The 24,450-nt window shown below is 57.0% G+C and overlaps 1 protein-coding gene and 1 non-coding gene across 2 annotated transcripts; one reads left to right on the forward strand and one right to left on the reverse strand.

Moving 5' to 3' along the window:
- Nucleotides 1-12,828: 12,828 nt before the first annotated feature.
- LOC129196924 (olfactory receptor 14A16-like) lies at nucleotides 12,829-13,383 on the forward strand (the record flags this gene model as incomplete). Its single annotated transcript, XM_054804892.1, has 1 exon — nucleotides 12,829-13,383. A coding segment is annotated over one exon (555 nt), but the record flags the coding sequence as incomplete, so codon positions are not given.
- Nucleotides 13,384-18,983: 5,600 nt separating this feature from the next.
- TRNAF-GAA (transfer RNA phenylalanine (anticodon GAA)) lies at nucleotides 18,984-19,056 on the reverse strand. The gene has a single exon. It is a non-coding gene; the product is annotated as a tRNA-Phe (tRNA).
- Nucleotides 19,057-24,450: the final 5,394 nt, after the last annotated feature.

A 24,450-nucleotide genomic window follows, 5' to 3' on the forward strand; every position in this document is an offset into this window, starting at 1 on the left:
TTGTAGGGAGGAAGAAAGAAAAGCAAATGATTGTATGGACGGAGAGAAGGCAGAGAAATCCTGCAGGCGTAGCTCAGGCCACCCATGATGGCATCTGCTTGCGATGAAGCTTCAAGGTGTCACTTCAGTGGGAGAGGCCCCTGATGCCCAAGCCCAGGAGAAGGTCCCAGGTGCAGCTGGTCAGCCTGGGGCTGAGTCAGGTGGAGCTGAGACCTTGGATGTCCCATACAGGTGTCCCCCCTCGGGGCAAGGTGTCTTGGGGCAGGACTCTGCAAGGGAAGGACGTGCTCTCTGTGTGGAAAGGGGAGAGCCAGCCATCAGAGGGATCCCTCTGTTTTCAGACAGGACTTTTACATCCCACATGGAAAGCCAATTCTGGGTGCCCAGGCAGTGCCCCTTGGGTGTCAGGGATGTCCAGCCCGAACCCACCCTCCAAAACCCGCTTCTGCCGCCCGAGGGCTGTCAGAGAAATGCCCTCTTTCCCCCCAGGGCTGCCCTCCGTGGAGGGATGGGCCCTGCAGCCGGAGGAAGCACCGTGCCTTTTTGGAGATAGTTACCAGGGGAGCTGCCTCTGCCGCTCTTGACGCCGCCTGTTGTTCTCAGCGACGTGCCTGAAAATGTTCCTCTGCGCTTGGTGCGGCTCCAGCCTGTTGAGGACCTGGACCGCTCGTGGGGAAAGGTGGCTGCAACAACAGGGAAACATCGTCCCTCAGCCTCCGTCCTACGCAAGCCCCAGATGCAGGGACGGGGGACCTGGACATCTCTGCGGGGTCATGGCTGCTCAACTGCCCCAGGCTGTGTCCAGAGCCAGCGCACACTTACTCAGGCTGGAGTTTCTTCAGCTGGGCTGCTGCTGCCATCTCCTCTGCTGGGAGAGGGTTTTCCGCCTTCCTCCACCTCTCGTTGACTTCCTTTCTCCTGGGCTGGGCCGGAGGGTGGGGAATCCAAGGGCCTCCAGTGCCGAGTGCCTGCCAAGGAGGAGATGCTCTCAGCAAACCAGACGGCAGACAGAGGTGCCGTTCCCCAGAGGACCTCTTGAAAGGAGCCTGCAGCAGGACCTGGGAGCCGGCAGACTAAGCACCACGTGCCCGTCACCACGGCTGATGGCTGCTTTTGCCCCTCGGATCCTGCTGCCCATCTCTCCCCCACGGGGATGAGCAGGCAAACCCCTGCCCTGCAGCTGGGTGTCAGTCCTGCTCCAACCCCCTGGAGACCCCCGACACAGAGGGTTGCTGCTGCTCTCAGCAGTGTCAATCACTGCCCGTACCTGGGGTGGCTGGCGATCCTCCCCTGCAGCCCAGGCTTCCCACGCCGCCCATTCTGCCTTCGCTTGCTGTCGTCGCTCTTGCCACCGGGTCTTCACTTGCTCCCACTCTGCAGACAGCTGCCAGACCTCCTGGAGGGGATGGAAACGCAGCAGCAGGCAGGATTAGTCTCAGCTCCTGCAGCAGCTTCCTTCGGCTCTGACCCGTGGTGGTGCCCCTTGCCTCAGCCGGTCGGTTGGCAGCGCTTTGCCCCTACCAGGTCAGGGGCCGTGGAGTCACGCCAACGCATGGCGAGCACGGCTGAGTGACCAAAGACCTCCACTGCCAAGCGCCTAGGAAGGACTTGGACATTTTCCATAGCCCCTGGCCAGAATAAAGTGTTTCATGGCAACCTTAGTCTGGAGAAGAGGAGGCTGAGGGGAGACCTGATCGCTCTCTACAACTACCTCAAAGGAGAGGACGAGAGGAAATGGCCTCAAGGTGTGTCAGGGCAGGTTTAGATTGGACATTAGGAAAAATTTCTTCACCCAAAGAGTGGTCAGGCATTGGAACAGGCTGCCCAGAGAGGTGGTGGAGTCCCCATCCCTGGACGTGTTCAAAAAACGTGTAGACGTGGCACTTTGGGACATGGTTTAGTGGGCATGGTGGTGTTGGGTTGACGGTTGGACTTGATGATCTTAGAGGTCTTTTCCAACCTTAATGATTCTATGAGTCTATGAACCCCTGGGACAATAACAGGCGAGAAGGGTGTGTAGCACCTTCCTTTTTGTGAAGAAGATCTGAAGGGGGTGACAGGCAGGTTACAAGGAACGCACGCCAAGGGATCCTTTCAGATCGGCTCTCTGCACAAAGAGGCTTTAGCCGAGTCTCAGCGGCACGGTAGTTACAGCAAGGCACAGCACGTACCTGCAGCGCTCTCTTGCAGCCTTCGGAGGACGGGATTGCAGCGGTGGGCCTGGCTGGAGGAAATGGCTCCTGCCTGCCTGCCTCCTTCGTCTTGGGGGAGCTGCCTGGACATGGCGGGAGCACGCTGCAAAGAGACACCAGGAGGAGTCGGTATGAGCACGGGGCAATTTGGTCTCCCACTTTCATCGGGTATCAAAGCTCCCCAGGCTGGCAGAAGAAGCGGGGGAGGTGGGGCCGTTTCCCATGGCAAGGGGGAGCCTTTCCTGAGCCCCATCGGACGGATGGGAGAGGACTGCACCTCAGGTCTGTTGTAAGGGCAAGCAAAGTGATGTGGGGAGCACTCAACGTCCGCCACCTTCCCCACTACGGGGCCTGCGATGGGGCAAAGAAGCTCATACAAAGCATGGGGCCTGTGCCAGGGACCTTCCCGAGTCCCTACAGCCAGTGTCCAAACGGGATGTCTCTCCTACATGAGTGCAAGGACCCCTTTCATCTCTTCCCACAAGGGTCTCACCTGGCAGAAGTCTTCTTCTCCATGTCTGGCTGCCTGGTGCCTGGCCCCTGGCTTGGCAGTACGGGCAGGGAGAGCTTCACGCGCCTCTGCAGCAGCTTGTCAGGACACCCCTGGGAAGCTGGGAAAGAAGGAAGCTCTTCAGAGCAGCCCCGTGGGGAGTGCGTTTTAACGGGGCTGCGGTCACCCAGTGTGGGGCAGGGCCCACCTGGACAGTGGGACCTGTTCCCGTACCTCTGCTGATCCTGTGCTTTCCTGCAGCCTTCTTGTGCCAGGTGGAGAACGCCTTGGCCACCGATCTGCTGATCACAATGAACTTAAACCTGGAAAGCAAATGGGGACACAGGCTTGAAGAAGGGTGACCCCTGCCCTCTGCAGCTCCCCAGCACTACTCCTCCTGACTGTCGTGCGAGGCACGGCATCCCTTTTCCTTGGTGGCCGTGCACAGGTTTTCTTGGCAATCTGCCCCCAACACCAGAAAATGTAGCTTAAGGTCCTCTCCGTGTGTAGCTGGTTCTCTCTGATGGGAAGGACGGCAGGCTGGATGTGAGAAAAGCGATCACGATGCCCGGTCGGTCCAGGAGAACACACGCGTAGCCCCAGATCAGCGTTATTTAACCAGAAACCAGTCGCTTCAGGACTTTGGTTGGTCGAGGGCTGCAGAGGAAAGGCACTCACCTCGGGAACGCTTGGGCAGGCGCAGCCTGCATCCCCCGAGCGGTGGTTGCTCCACCGGAGACCTCTGCACCTGGCATCCACAGCCTCTGCAAAGTGACACGGAGCTGTCAGAAGGTTTCCAAGGCAGTTCTCTTTTGGCTCCCAAAGGAAGCAGACCTGTCTCCCGCTCCAAAAGAAAGCCACTTCTCCAAACCAGTCTTCCAAATCCTCCTCCATGAGCGTTAGCCCTTGCTCTGCTCTGGAGAAGCTGCACGGCAAACGCTGAGACTGCGCAATAACAGTGCCGGGCTTTTTGCAGGGCAAGGACCCAGAAACTCAGAAGAAACTTTCTTTGCTAATGGAGAAGTCAGCGGGGGCGAGCGTGGGGAGAGGTGATTGACTGGCCTGCCACGTCCAGGCTGGCCGAGGGTGATTGGCTTGCTCGCCCTTCAATAAGCTCCCAAAGAACGGAAGCAGCCCTCAAAACCTGAGCAACTTACCGTGCAAAGCAGCGCAATCCGGCTGGCCTTCCTCTCCAGCCCTGTGACACAGTTGTAATAAAACTGCATGCACAGGACGTCGTCTTTGCAGGACAGAATGCCAATGTCCTTGAAGGCGAAGGCGAGGCGCCGCCCCTTCTGCAGTTGGAACGAGTACAAGCGTATGGTCTCTCGCACGCACTCCGCCACCACGTGCTGCGGGAAGCAGGTGGCTCGCGACAGCCACTTGTAGTTCAGTGGCTGGATCTTGACATTGCCTGCAAGGAGGAGGAACATCGTCACTGCCACAGCAGGCCAAATTTCCGTGTAAGATTTGTAACGACATGCCAGGGAAACGGTCGTTTATAAAACAGCTCTCGGGGAGTGGTTTGTTTTGGGGGAGCTCAAGCTGTCCCCCGACCTTTGGAGGCCATTCCCGACATCTCCCAGCCCTTGCCAAAGAGCAGAGAGCACACATCCTCCCCCGGACGTGGAGGGGGAAAGTGGAGGGTGGCCACTGCCTTCTCACCAGGGATAACCACTGTAGGGAACACCAGCTCCTCCAGATGCAACGCATCGATGTCCGGCTGGAAGACTGGTCTTCGAACCGCATATGCCTCCTCTTTGCCCTGGAGTTGCTCTTGGAGCACAGCGAAGGTCCCAAGTCCTGTGAGCAGGACACCCTGCCCAGGAAAAAAGACCAAAGGCTGATGAGTGAGTACTGCAGAGATGGGTAAAGTGAAAACTTTGCAACAGGCCCATGTTCTCCATTTGTTTTCTTCCCCTCCTCAAAATACTTGCTCACATCCCTTGGCCAGAGAAAATCCCAGACATTTCCAGCCCAGGGAATACACCTGGGACTGATTCCCAGCCGTTACCCTTGGTATGGACCCAGCATAATCCCCTGTCTCTCTGCTTGGTCTCTCCACTCTGACCACAGGGAAGAGTGAAGCCCCATTGTGCACTGAATACTTCCTCAGACTAGGTCCAGACTTGATTTTTCTCCTGGTTGACCAAGCAGCAGCTGTGGGTACATGAGGCTGTCTCGGTGTGCGGCCACGATGCTCAGGGAGGGATCGCTCCCCAGCGCCCAGGCTGTCCAGGACAAAGAGAGACCAAGAGGCCAACCCACCTTGTCCAGCTTCATCTGTGTCAGGATGTACGCGGACACAGCGTCCCAGATAGCCACAACCTCTGGAAAGCAAGGGAAAGAGGGGTCAGGCTCCAGGCCAGCCAGCTCACAGTCTCTCGGCAAGGGGGCTGTGCCCCCATTTCACACTGCCCGCCTTACTCTGCTCCCGGGGCAGGGCTGGAGCAGAAATGGGGACGTGGGACGGGCTCCAGATCAGGGCTGTGGCCACCTAACCCCCAGAAAGGGATGACACCCCAGAGCCCAGGATGTGATCTGCCAGCCTGGCAGCACAAGAGGCTCCAGAGGGAAGGAACAGAGGTTCTCCCAGAGGAGACTAGTTCAAAGTCAAGGGCTGATTTACAGCAGAGGCATTTCCAGCTGCCTCACGAGAGCCCTGTGAGAGCTGAAGGACACCCCAGCCCCTGGGATGCAGGACCCCTTTTCATCCCAGAGCCAGAACCCCAAGAGGTACCAGCTCCCAGGAAAAGCTGGCCCTGGGTGGCCCCCCTTGCCAGGGGACCAAGCCATGCCCATGGGAGCCTGGGGGCTGTGGGCAGCCGGGAGTTCTGGTTGCTACATTGTCCCCCGAGCCCTGTGGGACCTTCGGGCAGGGTTCTTGTGGCAGCCCCCAGCCCTGTCCAGCCACCCCCCGCAGCTTTTGACAGCGGACAGCCCCAGCGCAACCCTTGGGGAAGGAGCTCCCAAACCCCTTACCCTTGGTGGAGAGCCGCAGGAGCATGGGGAACGAGCTGCTCAGCTCCAAGCTGACGGCCACGGTGCAGCAGCCCTCCATCGCGCTGGCTGCTTGCCCTCAGCTCAGGGAAAGGGATGCTCTTCGCAGCTCCTCTCCCAAAACTCCTCTCTGACGTGCCTCCGCTCTGCCTGTCAGCGAGGGTCCCCCAGCACAGCCCCGCTGCCTCCTGACCCTGCTCCTGGCTGTGGAGCAGCTCCGAAGGGCAGCAGTGGAGAGCCCCTGAGCAGTGCCCAGCAGCTCCCAGGCCTCGCCGGGAAATGCCAGCACCCACGTGGCGCTGGGGAGACCCCCCTGTGATGTGGGGCATCCCCCTGTGACATCAGCCCGCATCATTTGAAGGTGCATTATGACATCAGGCAGGAGACAGCACAGCTGGGGAGAGAGGAGAGAGATTTCGACTCTTGTCCTGGGAAACATTCAACCCTTTCTCCCCAGTCCTGTTCCAAAATCCCCGTCTGCCCCCTGCACCAACATGTCTCTGCTGCTGGGAGCCCATCCGGGCAGGTGGGGGTTGGGGGCTGGCTGCAGTCGGGCAGTGACAAGAGATGGGATCAAAGGCCTGTGGGATGCAACAGCCCCTCCAGTGTGCCCAAACTCTCCTCTCTGCTGCGTGCCACTGGCGTGCCAGGAGGAGGATGGGCTTTATTGCACGGGTTGTGGCAGGGATGGAGTTAATTTTCTCCATAGCAGCCCATACGGTGCCGTGTGTTGGATCTGTGACCAAAAGAGTCCTGATAACACACCGATGGTTTAGCTGTCGCTGAGCAGTGCTTACACAGCGTCAAGGCCTTCTCTGTTTCTCACCCTGCCCCGCCAGCGAGTAGGCTGGGGGTGGGCAAGGAGTTGGGAGGGGACACAGCTGGGACATCTGACCCCATCTGACCAAAGCGATATTCCAGACCACATGACGTCATGCTCAGCAAAAAAGCTGTGGGGAAGAAGGAGGAAAGGGGGGACGTTTGGAAGATGGCTTCTGTCTTCCCAAGCAACTGTTACTCCTGATGAAGCCCTGTTTTCCTGCCCAGGGCTAAACCCCTGCCTGCTGCTAGGAAGTGGTGAAGGAATTCCTGATTTGGCTTTGCATGTGTGCACAGCTTTTGCTTTACCTGTGAAACTGCCTTCATCTCACCCCACGAGTTCTCTCACTTTTACCCTTTGGATTCTTCTTCCCCATCCTGCTGGGAGGGAGGGAGGGAGGGAGCAGCTGTGTGGGGCTGAGCTGCCTACTGGGTTACACCACACCACCAGGACATGTTCTTGGGACAACCTCCCCCACCCATCTGCCAGCTCTCACCCCACAAGTCACTCCCAGACAAAGCTCCTCACCTGGGGCTGAGCTGGATGACTGAGGTCCAGCTGTGACCAGAGAGAGGACAAGGGCTGTCCTGGGTCCTCTGCAGCCTTTGTGATCCCCACAGATCAAGGTAGCACGCAGAGGATGGGGAGCCCTGTCGGGGAGCCCCCTCCCCAGGAAGTGATGGAGGAGAGGCTGGTGGCTGCGGTGATAGTGGTGGTCGATGCCCTTAGGAGCCAGCGTGGTGCTGTCCAACGGAGCTCCTGGCGATGGGGGCTGTCAGTGGAGCCCCCGGCAAGTGTAGGGAGGTTTTGGGCTCAGAGTTTGGGAGCTTTGGGGATCCAACACACTGATTTAGGGAGCCTTTGGGGCTCAGACACAGCATGGTGCTGTCCAACGGAGCTCCCGGCCATGGGGGCTGTCAGTGGAGCCCCCGGCGAGGCGGCTGTGGCCGTGGTGGGTGTGTGTGGAGCCCCCAGGCAGGTGTCCCTGGAGGTGGGGGGCACTGGTGGAGTCCCCCGGCAACGGGGCCAGGCAGGCGGTGGTGCTGACAGGGAGCCACACGCCTGCGGGTGCACACACACACACACACACACACACGAACACACGTGTGGCCCATTTTCCCGCCCCTTTTCTCCTCACTGAGCCCCTCCCCCCTCACAGCTTCCTCCTCCCTCCTCCCCTCACAGACCCCTCCCCCCACTCCTCTGCCTCACACACACCCTCCCCCTCCCGCTGACACCCCCGCTCCCCTCCCCCTCCCGGGAACACCCCCGATATCCCCGACCCCCCCAACACCCCCCCCCCAACACCCCCCCACCCCCTCCCCGTACCGGACGGAGCCGCCCACCGGGTCTGGGCTGCAGCGGCGCCTTCCCCGCTGGTCCGACCGCGCATGCGCGACAGCGGGTGGGGCTCCCGCGCTCTGCAGGGGGCGGAGTCACGGCAGGGGAGGGGGAGAGGGGGCGGGGCTGGGGTGGCACTGGGAGCAGTGGGGGAGCCAGGGAGCCATACTGGGAGCACTGGGGTGGCACTGGAGGGAGCTATGGGGGAGCCAGGGAGCCATACTGGGAGCACTGGGGTGGCACTGGGAGCACTGGGGGAGCCAGGGAGCCATACTGGGAGCACTGGGGTGGCACTGGAGGGAGCTATGGGGAAGCACTTGGAGCACTGGGGCAGCACTGGGAGCATCAAGGGGCACTGGGAGCACTGCGCACCACATCACATCTCCCAGTTGCCCCCCCCAGCTCCCCTTCTGGGGGAGCCATGGGGATCTTCATTCATCCGCCGCTCCTTGACAGAGTGAAGGCTCTGCTCCCATTCCTGCAAGAACCCAGGGTTGTTAGGAGCCACCCCTCGTTGCCCAAGCAGCCCGAGGGGATTCATGGGGTCTTAGTGCAAAGAAAAGCAACGAGGGCTCTGGAGAAGTGGGGGGCATGGTGAGAACTTGCCACCAAAGGGACAAGAACAGAACTGCCCAGGGAGAAACCTACAGGTGATTTTCTCCAAGGGAAGAAACCCATCTGGTTTCCAAGGGGGATCTGAATCGGCATATAAAAAGCACCCAGGAAGCCAGCTGTCTGCAGGAGCAGAGCAGGAGACCACAGCAGGACGAGGTCCCAGCTCAAAAAAGAGGGGACCGATCTCTTTTCTTCCACGTGGGAACACCCTGAGCTCAGCGGATGTGTCTGGAAATGGACGCGACCACCAGCAAAGCGGTTCTTTGGGTACGTGATACCTGTGAGCAGCAGCTGGGCACAGGCGTACCTGGAAGAAGGGCTGAGCCAGGGCTTTGAAGGAGGTTTCCCAATCTTCTCGGTCCTTTTCCTCCTGCAGGATGCTCAAGACTACACTCTTGTCTGTAGAAGACACAAAGGAATACGTGAGCTTTTCTCTGTAGACCCTGAGGTCTGCCCAGAGCTCTGCTGGGTTCCTTGACAGCGAGGAGTACGATGACATAGAAATAAGAGGAACCGAGAGCAGAAAGGATGACACAGATGCCTACTTGGAGCAAACTATCTCCCAATCTGCTCATGGCCTCCAGCTGGTCTGGCCTGAGCGCTTTGGATGAGCTCACCGCCCTCATGGTCCTCCTTGTCTTCTCATTGGTTTCCTGGCATGGAGACTGTCCCGGGAAGGAGGAACCAATGACACCGGTCCCGGTTAAAACCTAATGACCGCAAACCTGTTGGTGACTTCCCAGAGCTTCCCAGCATCACTCTACCTGCAGGGTTGTTCCATCTCAGGTGCTGTAGAAACAGAGGAACAGGCAACATGGCATCTTGTGTGTTCCTGCTGAGTGCTTCTGCCAGGCACACCACGTCTTTCCGAAGGTGGCCCCAGAAGAACTCTTCCATATCCTCCCATTCCTCTTTCATCAGGTCTAGAATTGCCTGGAACACAGGGCAGGTTCCTCCCTTAGGCTCTCAAGAAGATCTCCTCCCAAACTAGGCTGAATGCCCCTTACAGCATGGTAGACCTCTTTGTCAGTGTAGATCCCCAGCAGGAGGGATGAATGGAGAAAATCTCTCACAAGACCAACGCAGGCAGGCAACGGGCACCTCTCCAGCTCATTTCTCCATGAGAGAGGGCTCTCCAGGATGGACCCTTTCTCTCTTTTATCCTCGGTGTTGCATTCAGAAAGAGCAATTACCCACCACATCTTTTCCTATGTCCCACGATGGGGCCACAGGACACATAGACCTTTGCCTTGGCCAGCCATGGTATTTTCCCCATGCCCATGGCTCTGCGGGAGGGTTGAGTGGACGGGTGAAGCCCTCTGGGGTTGTGGAGCCGGTAGGATTGACTTTCATTTCTTTCTGCATGAGGCCTGTCTCAGGTTTGTGGTCAGTTCCCTCAATGGCAGCACCACACTTGCATGTCTTCACTTCCATGGGAAGCCCACGCTGCATTTGGACACAAGAGGGTGGAGTGAGAGAGAAGACTGGAAGCCCAGCTGGGTGCTGATGGCATCTAGCAAAAGCTGGGGGCACCCAGCAGGTTTCCATGGCCTCCACCTGGCTTTCTACATGGGGTCATTTCAACAGCTAACAACAGGCAGGAGGAGATGTGTGCCTATGAGCAAACATCTCCAGGACAACCAGGTTCTTCCTACAGTCAACAGGACATGCCTAGGCATTGATTTGGGGATGAGAGTGACCAAGACCTGGAAGCACCCGCTTCACGGCACTGCTCCCAAGGGGAGACACAAATCCCAGGTCCATTTAACCTAGTGCCTTGCTGGGAGAAGAGCCCAGCTGGCTTGGAGAAGAGCCCAGCTGGCTTCTGAGCTTTGCAGCTGCTCTTGCAGGTAAAGGACCGCTTGACACGGAGGTGACATTGGAGTCCACATTAGGAGGGAAGCAGAGCAGTAGGAGGAACATCTACAGTGACCACCCAGTAGAAACCGCCAGGCCAAGAGGCCAAGATGTGTTTCAAGGTGGTGCAAAGGGGATGAGCACCTCTGGGAGCCAGAAGAAGACCTGAGAAGCTCATCCCAAGCCTGACTTTTTCCTATGGAGGTGACAGGGTTGCAATGAGAAGCACAAGAAGACAGAGCTGCAGAGACCACCAGCCCAAAGGCTGGTTTGCATCTGACTGTGACTTCTGGAGAGGTTTCATCAGCTTCCTCTCAGGGTCTGAGCTTCATGGACTCATCCCCAAACCCACCAGAGGGGTCATTAACATGCCGCCTTGGGCTGGGCCTCTGCTGCTGGTCTCCTGGGACAAAGGGAGCTCATGGCAAGTGGGCTGTGCTGCAGAGAGACATCTCTGGCCAGGAGCAGCTCCTCTGCAGAGCACAGCAGGGCTGAGGGCTCTGCCTGCAGGCACCGAGGGGAGAACAGTGAGGCAGAGAGAGCTTAAAGGCAGTTGGAAATGGGAGGCTTGCTGAGAGCTCAGGGAAGGAGAAATCTTCAGAGCCCTTGACACGGTAAGTCTCTGGGTGCAGGGCAATGCCAATGCGGTTCCTGGAGGCATCTCCTCAAGCTGGCAGAGCCCACAGCTGCTGGGATGTGCCAGGTGGACTCCCTGTGGAGAGGCAAGTTTGAGTGGCTGTGAATGCAGGTGTGCAGGCAGGGGTGCCCAGTTGTGTCCTGCAGAGCAGGGTCCCTGCAGCCCAGGGGCTGTGTGCCGGGGCAGGGACTCTGCCGCCTGCCAGGGTCACATTTTTCAGGGTGCCTGATAAAGTCACTTCACCCTTTCCTCTGCCTACACAAAGCATCATCATCACCTTTGTGGTCTCTTCAGGGCTGATCTGCTCCTCTCCTTAAGACCTGCCAACACAGAGGTGCCCCTGGGCAGGGCCCTGCTGCCAGGAGGGGTCTGCAGGGCAGAGCTGAGCACACCGAGGGTGGGATGGGCTCTGTGAGCAGGGACAGGGAGGAGAGGTGTGGGCAGAGCACCAGCTCCTGGCAGGGACAGCTCCAGGCAGCAGAGACATGGGCAGGGAGTGGGAGGAAACTGTAGCCAAGCCCTGGGCTAGGCTGCCTTCAGGCTGCTCTCTTGTGGTCCCTCACTCTAGATGTCTGCTGGGCGTTGTCTGCTGAGCAATGAGCTGACTCTGCCTTTAGGACATCCCATCTTCAGGACATCTGACTCTCTGCTTTGCCTGTGCTGCTGGGCTTGGGAGCTGCCCCAGAAGAGCACGGCTGTGCTGTAGGATCCCAGGGAGTGCTGAGCTTTCCCTTGGAGGTCAGTTCTCTCCTCTCAGAGGCCTTTGCTTCTCTCTGAGAGGGGCTCTGTCCTTCTCTCTCAATCACAACTCCACTCCTGGGCTGGGAAAAAGGAACCATTTGCAGATCTGCTCTTTGAACCAGGACTCCCCATCTCATCACAGTCTAGTTTTGGGGGAATATTTAAAAGTAATTTCTGTTTGTCATCATCTTCAAGGCAGCAGAAGTAAAAGTGCAGGGCAGCTGGGTGACAGTCTAATGGACACTGCATCTCTCCTGACTCTACACTAAGCTACAAAGAACTGAGCCTTTTTGCCTGTCCTGTCACATTCCCATTGCTGTCCTCTTCCCATTTTTCCATCCTAAAATGAGTATTTCTACCCCTCAAAAGAGCTCTCCCCAGATGTGATGGTGGAAAATAAAAACCACAGACAAAATTCTTCTAAGGAAATGCTAAGCCTGTCTTCGGCAGCCTGCGCTCTTCTGAGTCATGAGTGCAGAGATTTAATTTTTCCATTAAAGGTGGATAACATCTGACATCGGTTGTCAACATTGGAGGTGTCACAAACCAGCTCCATGTACCCACTGCAGCTGAGCACAGCTGACTCCTCAGCTCCTCACAACACACTCAGCCAGCACAAACCAGAGAAGGGAAATGCATTTCAATTGGGGGGTGTTTCTATGAAAAATGGAGTGGCTTTGCTCAGAGGAAGATGTCCTAATTGCTCCCTGTCCTTTCATTTTGTTCAACCAGACCTCTTGCCAAGAGCCAGCAAATGTCCAACAGGAGCTCCATCACTGAGTTCCTCCTCCTGGCATTGGCAGACACAGGGGAGCTGCAGCTCTTGCACTTCTGGCTCTTCCTGGGCATCTACCTGGCTGCTCTCCTGGCCAATGGCCTCATCATCACTGCCATAGCCTGCCACCACCACCTCCACACCCCCATGTACTTCTTCCTCCTCAACCTCTCCCTCCTCGACCTGGGCTGCATCTCCACCACAGTGCCCAAAGCCATGGCCAATTCCCTATTGGACGTCAGGTCCATCTCCTATGCAGGATGTGCTGCTCAAGGCTTTCTGATTGTCTTCCTGCTTGGAGCTGAGTACGCCCTTCTCACTGTCATGGCCTACAACCGCTACGTTGCCATCTGCCAACCCCTGCACTACGGGACCCTCCTGGGCAGCAGAGCTTGTGTCCACATGGCAGCAGCTGCCTGGGGCAGTGGGTTTCTCGATGCTGTGCTGCACACGGCCAATACATTTTCTATACCACTCTGCCAGGGTAATGGCCTGGACCAGTTCTTCTGTGAAATCCCCCAGATCCTCAAGCTCTCCTGCTCAGACACCTACCTCAGGGAAGCTGGGCTTCTTATATTAAGTTGTTTTTTAGTTTTTGGTTGTTTTGTTTTCATTGTGCTGTCCTATGTGCAGATCTTCAGGGCAGTGCTGAGGATCCCCTCTGAGCAGGGACGGCACAAAGCCTTTTCCATGTGCCTCCCTCACCTGGCTGTCGTCTCCCTGGTTGTCACCACTGGCCTATTTGCTCACCTGAAACCTCCCTCCATATCCTCCCCATCCCTGGACCTGGTGGTGGCCGTTCTGTACTCGGTAGTTCCTCCAGCAGTGAACCCCCTCATCTACAGCATGAGGAACAAGAGGCTCAAGGAGGCCCTGAGGACACTAATCCAATGGACCTTGCACCACCAACTGTAATTTGTCTCCCCTTCTCTGCAGAGTGCCCAGGGTATATTTTATGCATCTCCTCGAGTTTTTTTTTTTTTTTCTCTCATAATCATACTTGCAGGTAATTGCTTTGGTTCATAGCACTTCTCTTGAGGCTCTGTCCTGTTGTGTCTGATCCTTGAAGAACCATGTGTCACCTTTTGCCTTCCTAATAGCCTCTCTGCAAGAAAAGGGGATCTCCTGAGGGAGGTGCCTGCAGCCTGGGCTCTCCTTGATACAGTTGTGGCTAAGAACAAGCCAGAGGAATTGGACTTTCCAAGTCTCTTCCGCCTGGTTTTCTCCTTCTCTTTGGGGAAATAATCTCATGGTATCACTGTTAGACAGCAAGCACTTAGTTGAAGGCTCTCGTCTTGGTGTCCAGGGGCATTGGAAATGGTGCACAAGCTCCCAGTCCCCTTCCTCAGGCTGTCACAGGTATGACGGGGCTGATGGCAGATGTCCGTCCATGTGGAAAGGAATCTGGTGTGGTCAGGAGAGGATGGGGACACTGCAGGTACTCTGGGGTGGGAAGTGAATGGAGACTCAGAAGGTGAAAGAGCCTGAGATGAAGTCCCCCCAGGGCAGAGCACTCACTCCAGGTACCCCCACAGAAAGACTCTGCAGTGCTGTGGGAGTCCGTGAAGATGCAGCAGGCACAGGGCAGGAGAGTGGAGAGATGCAGGAGGTGCCTGAGGAGCCGCAGGGCCAGGACTCTGCTGGTGTCCTGGGGAGCAGGGCTGGCGGGGAGGCAGAGTGGGGCAAAGGCGGTCAGGGCTGGGGATCCCCTGCAGCATCAATGCAGGAGAGGCCGAGAGGGAGTGGCCTGCACTGGCACTTGGGGCCAGCTGCAGGCCTGGGGCCGATGGGGAGGCTGAGCCCCCCCTCTGCCTCCCAGCAGCTGCTGTGCCCTTCTGAGGGGCTGGGGCTGTGGGCTGAGTGCCCAGAGCTCTGCAGCAGCCCAGACTGCCAGCCCAGAGTGGGCTGCTCTGCTGGGCTGCGCTGGGGAGAGGGCAGGGAAGGTGGGGGAGAGCCGGGGAGGGGATGGGCTGGACTGGAAAGTGCCCAGGACAGGAACAGCCTGACGTTATCGGAGCTGTGTGACCATCCAGGGGGAGGACCCGCTCCAGTGGGCCTGTGGAGCTTAGCCTGATCTCCTTGAGAAGGAAGCAAGTCATCACAGGTGCAGGAGAGAGGAGCTGCTCTGTGCCATGTTCCCTGGACACGCTGGGGAAGCTGCCCCAGGGCAATTGGGAGAAACCGCCCCACGCATCGTCCATTTCCCTCTCTGGCCATACACCCAGCCCTGGGGAGGGACCTTGGTTGTGGGGCCAGCTCCGTCCTCCTGCTGGGCTCAGTGCCTGTCCTGGGGCACGGCCAGCCCGGTGCTGTCTCTCTTCTGTCCCACACCCTGCAGATCCCACCACACGGCTGACTGCTGACACCTGCATGGGACATGACCGAGGTTGTGCAGGGGCAGGTACTGGTGGGAGGCTGCCAAATGGAGGGCTGCTGTGGGTGGAGGCATGGAGGGCTGCCACGGGGACTGTGCTGCTGGAGATGTTTCCCCACCCCAAGAACGCACCCTGCTCTATCTAGTGCCTGCACTGCAGGGCCGGGGGGCCATGTTGGGCAGCAGGGCTTGGCCAGCCCAGCTGAGGAGGTCTCGTCTTCTTGCCTCATGCTCTTCAGCCTGGGGTCAGGGTCAGGCTGTGGAGCTGCTAGAGCCCATGTTCCCTGGGGAATATTCCTGCTCACAGAGACATTTCCATCCTGCCAGCCACAGTTTCCAGCAAAAATGGCTCTCTGCAAGGTCCCATGATGCACCCCAGAGGAAGCACCCATCTCCTCACCCAGGGGTTCCCCAGCTGCTCTTTCCCCCAGGCCCTGCCTGGGCCACACTGGTCCCGTGGCACAGAGGCCATGACAGAGCTGCTGTGTTGGGGTGAACCTTGGGCTGTGGCCCCACAGAAACAAGCCCTAAGGTGGCCGCTGTGCCCTGAACACCCCATCCAGCCCCAGGGGGTCTCACATCCCATGGATCACCTCCCACATTGGTTAGGAGGCAGCTCTGCTCCCCACTGTCCTGGCACAGGGTACAGAGGCACTTGCTGGGGCACACGGGGCTGGGATTGCCCCTTCCCTGGCTCTGCCAGGTCCCCAGTCTCCATGAGCTGTTCCTGCTCCCTTGGGCCCTCACAGACCTTGGAGCAGCGCTGGTAGATCCCCAGAGCTGCCTCCTTCCTGGGCAGGGACTGTAAGGCCCCACGGCAGCCCTGGGACCCCCTCGTCCTGCTGGGCTCCAGCCCCCAGCCCTGCCCTCCTGCTGCCTCCCAGGGGTGTCAGTGAGGGTTTGTGTCGGGGCAGTACCTGTGTGCAGGTGCAGGGGGGATGAGAGCAGGAGCAATGGGGGGACCTTTCCCTCAGTGCTGTGGGAGGCAGAGGAGGGAGAGTCCAGGGGAGGGAGAAAGGATCCCCAGGAGACATGGGCTGCTGCCCAAAGCCATCATCCAGCCCCTGGTGTGGGAGGCTGCTAATTTGGGCACATTTCCATGGCAGAGGGTGTTTTGTGTCCCTCCCCTAAAGCCGGCACTGCTGGGAGCTGAGCCAGGGTCCCTCTCCTTGGGCTGGGGCTTTCACCTGCCCCAGCTCCCATGGGCAGAGAAATGACTCACGCAGGAGCTGGGTAGGATGAAGGGTTTGACACTTGGGCAGGAACCTGAAACCCAAACTGCCCTCCCAGGTCCCACCGGTGGGTCTTCAGACCCCTCAAGCTCTTCCCTGATGGGCTTCTCTGCTGCAGACCAGAAGGTGTGTTGGGTGTCCATTGCAGGGGAGCAGCCCCAGGTGGGTAGCACTGCAAACACCAGGATCTGGCCCTAGAGCAGAAGAGGGGAGGAGGCAGCTGTCACCAAGAGCATCTCCCACAGCAGCGTTGCCCCATTCCTTGCTGGGAGCTCCTCCACCCCTGGGGTAACCTTGAGGGATATGGGGACAGCCCAGGGTCACAGACCCCTCTACCCGTATCCTTAGAGCTTTCCTGCTGGCAGTCCCTGGCCTTGTGAGATGCAGGGCTGGAGCCTGCCCCAGCTGTAGTTTCCCAAGGGATGGAGGCTGTGTTTGCAGTGTCCATGTGTGTCACCCATGATGATGACCTTGAGGGTCTCTCCCTGATAACTCTCCTCTCCTGAGGGATTTCCACAGCCGTGCTCTGCCCAGCGTGGGGCAGCAGTGCAGAGGGTTGGGGTCTCACCATCAGGCCCCTTGTGTAGGTCCTAGGGAGCTGCTGCAGGAGCAAGCACAGATCTGGGGTACACTGATGATCCCGCATTGCTGCAGAGAACAGACCCAGCCCACAGGCCCAGACTGTTCAGGCCCCAAAACACCCTGAAATGGGCTCTTTCTGCTCAGGTGTGCTGCCCCCTCACACACACCCCTGGGCTCTGTGGCTCATCTCCCTGAGGAGGAGGAGGAGGAGGAGGCAAAGCTCTGCCAGGTGCCAGCGTAAGGGAGAAATATTACCCCTGGGGGAGGGCAGAGCTGGCAGGGAGGTGGCATGGGGCAGACACTGGGCTCTTCTCCCTGGTCCCCACCTGGGGCGGCTTGAGTCCGCAGCTCAGTGTCCAGACTGGCACCAAACATCCTGTGTTCAGAAGATATCCCCACCGCCCTTCTTCTGTACTTCACTTTTATACCTTATTTCTCTGAATTTGGGCCCACTGTTCCTGGGGGGCACTGGGCACCCTGCAGTGAAAGGCCATGTCTCATGTCCCATTTGGGTTGCAGGTGGTTTCGGTGGGGGAACAGCTGAGGCACCATCTCCTGGCCCTTGCTGCCTGTGCATGGCTTTGGACAGGCCTGTGTCTCCCTGATCCCACCGACATGGGCTGGATGGAGACACCAAACCCCCAGGAACAAGAGGTGGGTACCAGCCCCAGCAGTCCCACCTCTGCAGGGCTGTGCCTGACCTCAGCACCTCTGGGTTCCTCTGCTCAAGGCAGTGGTGATGGCAGAGGGAAAGAGACCTGGAGACAGGGACAGGGTAAGAAATGCCATTCCACCAGCTGGGAGTCCCACAGGCTTGTCCAGGCTGGTCCAGCTCAGACACCCCTAGCTGCTGGCACAGGGGGGTGTTTCCCAGCTGGGATGGGATCTGCACCTGAGCTCAGGTCCAGCACCTCTGGGAGGTGGCTCAGCAGAGGCAGCGCACACAGCCCTCCTCACCCCACAGACAGGCCCTGGGTGGGCAGGGCAGGCCCACAGTGCCTGGAGAGGACCAGTGCTCCAGCTCCAGCCTGTACCCGCCTGAGGCTGGGCACTGGGGGAAAAAGCACCCTTGGAGATGCCGGGGATCGAACCCAGGACCTCCCACATGCGAAGCAGGCACTCTGCCGCTGAGCTACATCCCCTTCACGCCTGCCAGCAGGACAGACACTCTGCTGCCGTGACATGTCTATGACAAGCACAGCCCTGTTGTCCCCTGGGTGCCCTCTCTGCAGAAAACAGCATTTGAAGCCTCCTGAGATGGGGGAAGTCAGGATGGCCTCTCCACGGGGGCCTGATCCTGGCACAGGGAGGCACTGCAGAGCATTGCCCCTTCCACGTCTCGGCAGGGCAATGGGGCAGAAGGAGGCTCTTGCTGCAGGCGCTGCTCCCACGCTCTGACCCACTCTGGGCTTGATGGAGAGGAGAAAACCCCCGAGCCTCCACTGCCACCCAGGGCAACAGCCGTCTATCTCCCATCTGTCCCCAGCTCCACAGGAGGAGCAGAGCAACAGGGTGAGGGAAACACCCTCCCTGGGGTGAGGTGTCCCCAGGCTCTGATGGCACCCCAGGGTGTGCAGTGGGGGGACATGGGGACAGAAACCTCTCACGCCCTCATCCAGGTAGCGGTCCTCCCCCTGCACCCCCCCTCCCTGCCAGCATCCCTGGAGGTGGGGTGAAGGGCAGGCTTCCATCGCCCTGGGGCTGATGCCCAGAGAGGAGCACAGAGGTGTTTCATCAGTCATTGCAGCAGGCGGGTCAAGGGGGGCAAGAAACTCTGCTCAGGACAGCGTGTGACTACACATGATGCCCATGCACTGCAGTGGGTGATCCTCAGCACGGCTTGGTCAGCTGTCCTGGGCACATCAGAGGTCTCGCTGCGACAGACCTCCAGAGGAAGGGTGCTGCCATTCAGGCCTCAGCTCCAGGGAGTGCCTCTGCCTGGGAGTGGGGGGGACAGTGGCCTCTGGTCTGGGAACTGAGAACCAGGTGAAGGGGGGTGTGAGGAGAGGAGCAGTCTGTGCACCATGGAGAATGAGAAAGAGGAGAGAGACAGGGTCTTTGTAGAGACTGTGCAGCAGAGAGACCTCAATCCCTGTGGAGCAGGGAAGGGGGGAGAGCTGGAAACCACCCCAGAGGAGCACTGAATGGAGAGTCCTGCCCAGGGGGAGGCTGGGGACTCGTGGTGCTGGAGGAAGGCTCCTTCTGAGCTGCAGGGCTGCAGCTACAGAGCAGGGACAGTGCTCTGGCAAGAGGTGAAGGAGCAAGCAGGGCTGGGGCAGGCTGGAGGAAGGCAGACAGGTCTGCAAAAATCTAAGGGAGAAAATGATTGCTGAAGCCCGGGGTTGAACCAGGGACCTTTAGATCTTCAGTCTAACGCTCTCCCAGCTGAGCTACTTCAGCCCTGCCCCAGCAGCCCTGGTCCCCGTGCCACCCGTGCCAGGCCACAGGCTGGCACCCAGGAGGAGTGCTCCTCAGGGAGGTTCCCAGGGGAAAGCTGTGCCCAGCCCCGAGCAGAGGGGACCTGGCTCCTCCCTGACCCCAAGGCCAGGTGGGCTCCAGCTTTGGACATCTTTTGCCAAGATGTCTGTGGGCCTTGTACAAACGGGACAGTGGTGAAGGTAAATGGGCAGACCAGGCATGTGCAACTGCAAAGGCTGCCCGTGGAAGAAGCGTGGGGCTGGTGGAAGACCTTATCTCCTTCCCCCGGGAAGGCCTCCTCCCACTCTTTTCTCCCTGGCTCCACTTCACTCACTCCTTCATTCCCAACTCCTCTATCTCCTCCCCGCTGAGCAGCACAGGGGAATGGGGAATGGGGGTTGTGGTGAGTCCATAACAGTTCCTCTCTGCTGCTCCTTCCCTCTAAGACTTTTCCCATGGGGTCCCTCCTATGGGCTACAGTCCTTCAAGACAAACCCGCTCCAGCATGGGCTGTCCTCCATCCAGCATTCTTTCAAGAATTGTCCAACATCATCAGTGTTGGGTCCTCGACGGACTGCAGGGCTTACTTTCCCCACTATGGTCTTCTCCATGGGCCGCAGGGAAATACCAGCTCTACTCTGATATTCTTCATGGGCTGGAGGAAACTATCTGCTCTTGTGCCTGGAGCACCTCTTCCCCCTCCCTCTTCACCAACCTCCGTGCTTGCAGGGCTGTTTCTCACATTTTGTCTCCCTTACTCCTCTCCCATTCTGGCAGTTGTGTCCTTTCCTAAATATGCTTTTGTAAAGGTCCCACCAGCTTCACTGATGGGCTCGTTTCTGTGCAGTGGTGGATCTGCCTGGAGGTGGCTGGATCCACCTCTGTCTGGCAGGGAGGCAGCCCCTGGTGTCTTCTCACAGAGGACACCCCCGCATCCCCCCTGCTGCCAAAGCCTGGACACCACCACCAATACACAGTGTAAATCTTTGTCTTGCTGAATGCCGTCCCCTGCTCTTCCCTTATCCACAAATACAATTTACTCGCTGGGGAGGAAGAGAGAGAGCAGAGAAGGCCTTGATGCTGTGCAAACATGGTTCAGCAATAGCTACACCATCGGTGTGTTGGCAACTCTGTTTTGGTGACAAATCCCAAACACAGCACCACGGGGGCTGCCGTGAAGAAAATTAACTCCATCCCAGCCAAAACCAGTACAGTGTGCCTGGAAGAATGTTTCCAGGATTAGCTGCTCTATCTCCTTCCCAGGGAGAGAGGTGAGGCTGACTGGCCTGTAGTTCCCTGGGTCTTCCCTGGGTTGTCACTAATCACCTCCTGGTTTTCCATGTGCCTGAGCATAGTCTCCAGGAGGGTCTGCTCCATAATCTTGCCAGGCACAGAGGTGAGACTGACCAGCCTGTAGTTCCCTGGGTCTTCCTTTTTACCCTTCTTAAAAATGGGGGTTATGTTCCCCCTCTTCCAGTCGGCGGGAACTTCGCCGGACTGCCAGGACTTCTCAAATATGATGGAGAGTGGCCTGTCCGCTTCATCCGCCAGTTCCCTCAAGACCCGCGGATACATCTCATCAGGTCCCATGGACTTGTGCACCTTCAGGGTCCTTAGATATTCTCCAACCTGATCTTCTCTTCCAGCAGTCACAGGCTATTGCTACAGTGCCCTGAGCCCCCACGGCACGAAGCTAAAGGAGCAGAGGTCCCTCCGTCTCTGCACACAGGTCATGTGCTTCAGGCCCTGAAGGCCATCTTGGCAGACCTCCTCTGGACCCTCTCCTGTTCCTCTCCTCTCTTCCAGGAAAAGGAGCCCCACACCAGGACACACTGTTCCAGATTTGATCACAACTGTGCTGAATCAAGGGAGGGAGGTATCTCCCCTCATCTGGGTGGCCACGCTTTGGTGCATGCAGCCCCATAGGCAGCTGGTCTTGTTCATGGTGAGCATGCTCCACCGGCTCCCATGGCATCTCCTATAGTGTCCATGGCCTTCTCCTCAGGGTCACTCCCCAGGCAGTCAGGTCCCAGCTTGCCCTGATGCACAGGCTTATTCTGCCCCGATGCAGGACTGGGCACTTCTCCTTGAAAAACTTAGTAGGGTTTCTGTTGGCCAAATCCCAGAGTTTCTCAAGGTCTCCATAGACTGAAGCTTCATTGTGCCAGCTCTTAATACATGGGTGTAGGTGGCTCACCCTACCCAGTGACGCCTCTAACAAGGTGAGAGCACCAGGAATTACCAGGACAGATAATAAAAGGAGGTACTAGTTTATTGGACTTTCTGACCAAGGTAGGAATTCCCAGTGCAGCCATCCCAGAAACACCCAACGAGGGCACTAGGCAAGCAAAGCCAGGGCCAGTGGGTAGAGGGGAAACAGGTGGGCTGTTTGTGTGGGAGGATCTGAGGAAGACCAAAGAGAAGAACTTGGGAGGGAGAGAAGGCGGCAAGACAAAATAGGAGGTAAAGCAAAGGTTCAGATGAGGGCTGTTTGGGGGCACCTGTGGAGCAGCCCTGAGCCTGAGCAGGGCAATCAGCCCGGCTGGGTACCCTTCTGATGTGCCTGTGCAGTAATGCACAGTGTGTGGGGAGCAAACAGGAGGAGTCAGGAGTCTGTGGGGAGTTCTTGAGCTGCGGTCTCATGGGGAGAACTGAGATGTGGTCAGACAGCTGACACCACTGGAGTGTGGCCATGGGTAGAGGCAGCCTCTTTAGGAAGGACGGGGCAGGTCAGTGATGAGGCGTTGCCCTGAAAGTGAACAAGCATTGGAACTGCATGAAGTTCTGCCTAGTGACAGGTGATGAGCCAGGTGAGAGCTGATGGGTCGGGATTAACAGACAGACCAACATGGGTGATGCTGTAGTTGGTGTCTGCTATGGACCAACCTTATTAAGAAGAAGAAGCAGATGGGGCTTCTTCAGATACCTGAAAGAAGCTTCACATTCTCAGGCCTTGGCCCTCATTTTGGACTTCAGGCACTTGGCCATGGGCCTGGAGGCAGCACAGTAGGGCACAAAACACGCAGGAGGTTACTGGAGGGCACCAATAACCTCCTGAACATTCAGAGAAGGTGTTAAGAAATGCCAAGGCCCACCTCAAGTTCAGTCTGGAAATTTAATCTGGATGTAAAGACATCAAGAAAGAATTTGAGAATGATGCCAGCAGCAAGAGGAAGGCTAGGGAGCATGTGAGCCTGCTGCTAGATGGAGCAGGGACCCTGGTGACAAAGGACTCAGGAAGGGCCAAGGTACTCAATGCCTACTTCATCTCTGTCTACTGGTGAGACCAGCCTTCAGGAATCCCAGGCCCCCAAGACCAGAGGGAAAGTCTGCAGTAAGGAAGGCTTACCCTTGCTGCAGGAATCACCGGTTAGGGAACATGTTAAGAAGAATGGACATGCATAAGGCCATGGGACCTGAGGGGATGCACTCATGAGCATCGAGGGGGCTGGCTGATCTCATTGTAAGGCCACTTGAATTCATCTTTGGAAGGTCATGGTGATTGGGAGAGGTTCCTGAGGACTGCAAAAAAGCGAGTGCCCCTCCTATCTTGAAGAAAGGCACAATGGTGGATATGGGGAGCTCTACCCTGTCTCCCCTAACTGAGAAGGTAGATTGGCTGAGCAAGTAGGGACTAGATAAGTGGAAAATGAGGCAGATGAACAACTGACTGAATGGTCAAAACAGCATAAAGTCCAGCTGGAGGACAGTCATCAGTGGTGCAGCTCAGAAGTTAATACTGGGTCCCATTCTATTTAAGCTTTCCCTAATGTCCTGGAGGATGGGACCAAGGGCAACTTTGTGGGTGATAGAAAGCTGAGATGAATGACTGATACCCCGGATGGTTGCACTGCCATTCCGGGAGACCTGAACAGTCTGGAGAACTGGGCAGAGAGGTCCCTCATGAAGTTCAACAAAGGAAAAGACAAAACAAGTTTTTCACCATGGACAAGAACAATCCCATGGACCAGCTCAGGCTGGGGAGCAACTGGTTAGAAAGCATCTTTGAAGAGCAGGATGGGGCATCCTTGTGGGCAACAAGCTGTCCATGAGCCAACAGTGTGGCTGCGTGGCAAAGTAGGTCTACAGCACCCTGGGCTGTGTTTGGAAGAGGACTGCCAGCAAGTCAAGAGAGGTGATCCTTCCCCTCTAGTCAGCCCTGGTGAGGCCACACCTGGAGTGCTGTGTTCAGTGGTGGGCTCCTTAGTATGAGAGTAAGTGATCTCCCTGTCCTTATCTCAACCCACAAGGGGCTTTTTTGTCTTTTCTCCTCCTGTCCTGTGTAGGAGAGGGAGTGATAGGGCAGCTTGGTGGGCACCTCGAGGCCAGCCAAGGTCAACCCACCACACAAGTCTTGGGACTGGAAATGTGGAGGGAAAAAAAAAAAAAAAAAAAAAAAAAAAAGGATAAAAATCAAAGAGAATATTGGAAGTATTTTGAAGATTTAGAAAGTTTGGAAGATTTTTAGATTATCACTTCAGGCAACAGGATCATTGGCATTATAAATTATGAACACAACTTTTGATTTCTCCTATTTTCCACAGGTTTGTACGCATGGCTTTAATTTCTAGAAAGCATCTTTTTTTCAAAAGACTTTTTTGGGCATGGTGGAGATGGAAGAGATTAATAGTCCTTAAAAAATAACCAAGAACACATAATGAAAACTGAAATATATCTTTTCACAGTGAGTGATAACAACTGAGTTTAGTCCAAAATGAAGCTGTACAACTGTCTGGATGTGAAAAAGAGATACAGAAATTCCTTATCCTTTGAAAAAAACCCAAACAAACAAACAAAAAAAACCCCAAAAAAACCCCAACAAATCACACAAACCAGTATTACAGCTTTCTTTTGGCCAGCAGAGAAGGAACAAAGAAATGAAGTAGGTGGCCTTCACTTTTCATCCCCACTGAGATTGCTTCACATCATAAACTCAAAAATTGTTTCCAGAAGTCTGTACTACAAGGCTGAATGTATTAGGAGGTGTTATTTTGTTGCCTTCCTATAACTCATAGCCAATGTAGAGAAAGAAGGGAGTGAAACCTTGTCCCTCTGCTCCCTTCTGAGCTGCAGAGGCTTAGGGTGAAGCCATACCATGGGTCGAGTGGTGAAGCTCTCACCAGAACTTCCCATGTGCAGTGTGGTTGTCACACCAGAGCTAAGCATCACAGGCCCTCATGCATGAAGGCAAGGAAGGAAGCCAGAGAAGATCTGGGACAAAGGGTGGATGGGGACACAAAGTCCAGAAAAGGCTTGCCCATGGCCCTATGTGAGATGTGACCCACTTGGCACCAATTGTCTGGGGGGGTGCAAAGTATGAGTTGAAGCAGTGGATAATGTTAGCACTACGGATAAAGACAGAATGTCAAAGAGACC

This window comes from Grus americana, chromosome 27, assembly GCF_028858705.1.
Source record: "Grus americana isolate bGruAme1 chromosome 27, bGruAme1.mat, whole genome shotgun sequence".
NCBI lineage: Eukaryota > Metazoa > Chordata > Aves > Gruiformes > Gruidae > Grus > Grus americana.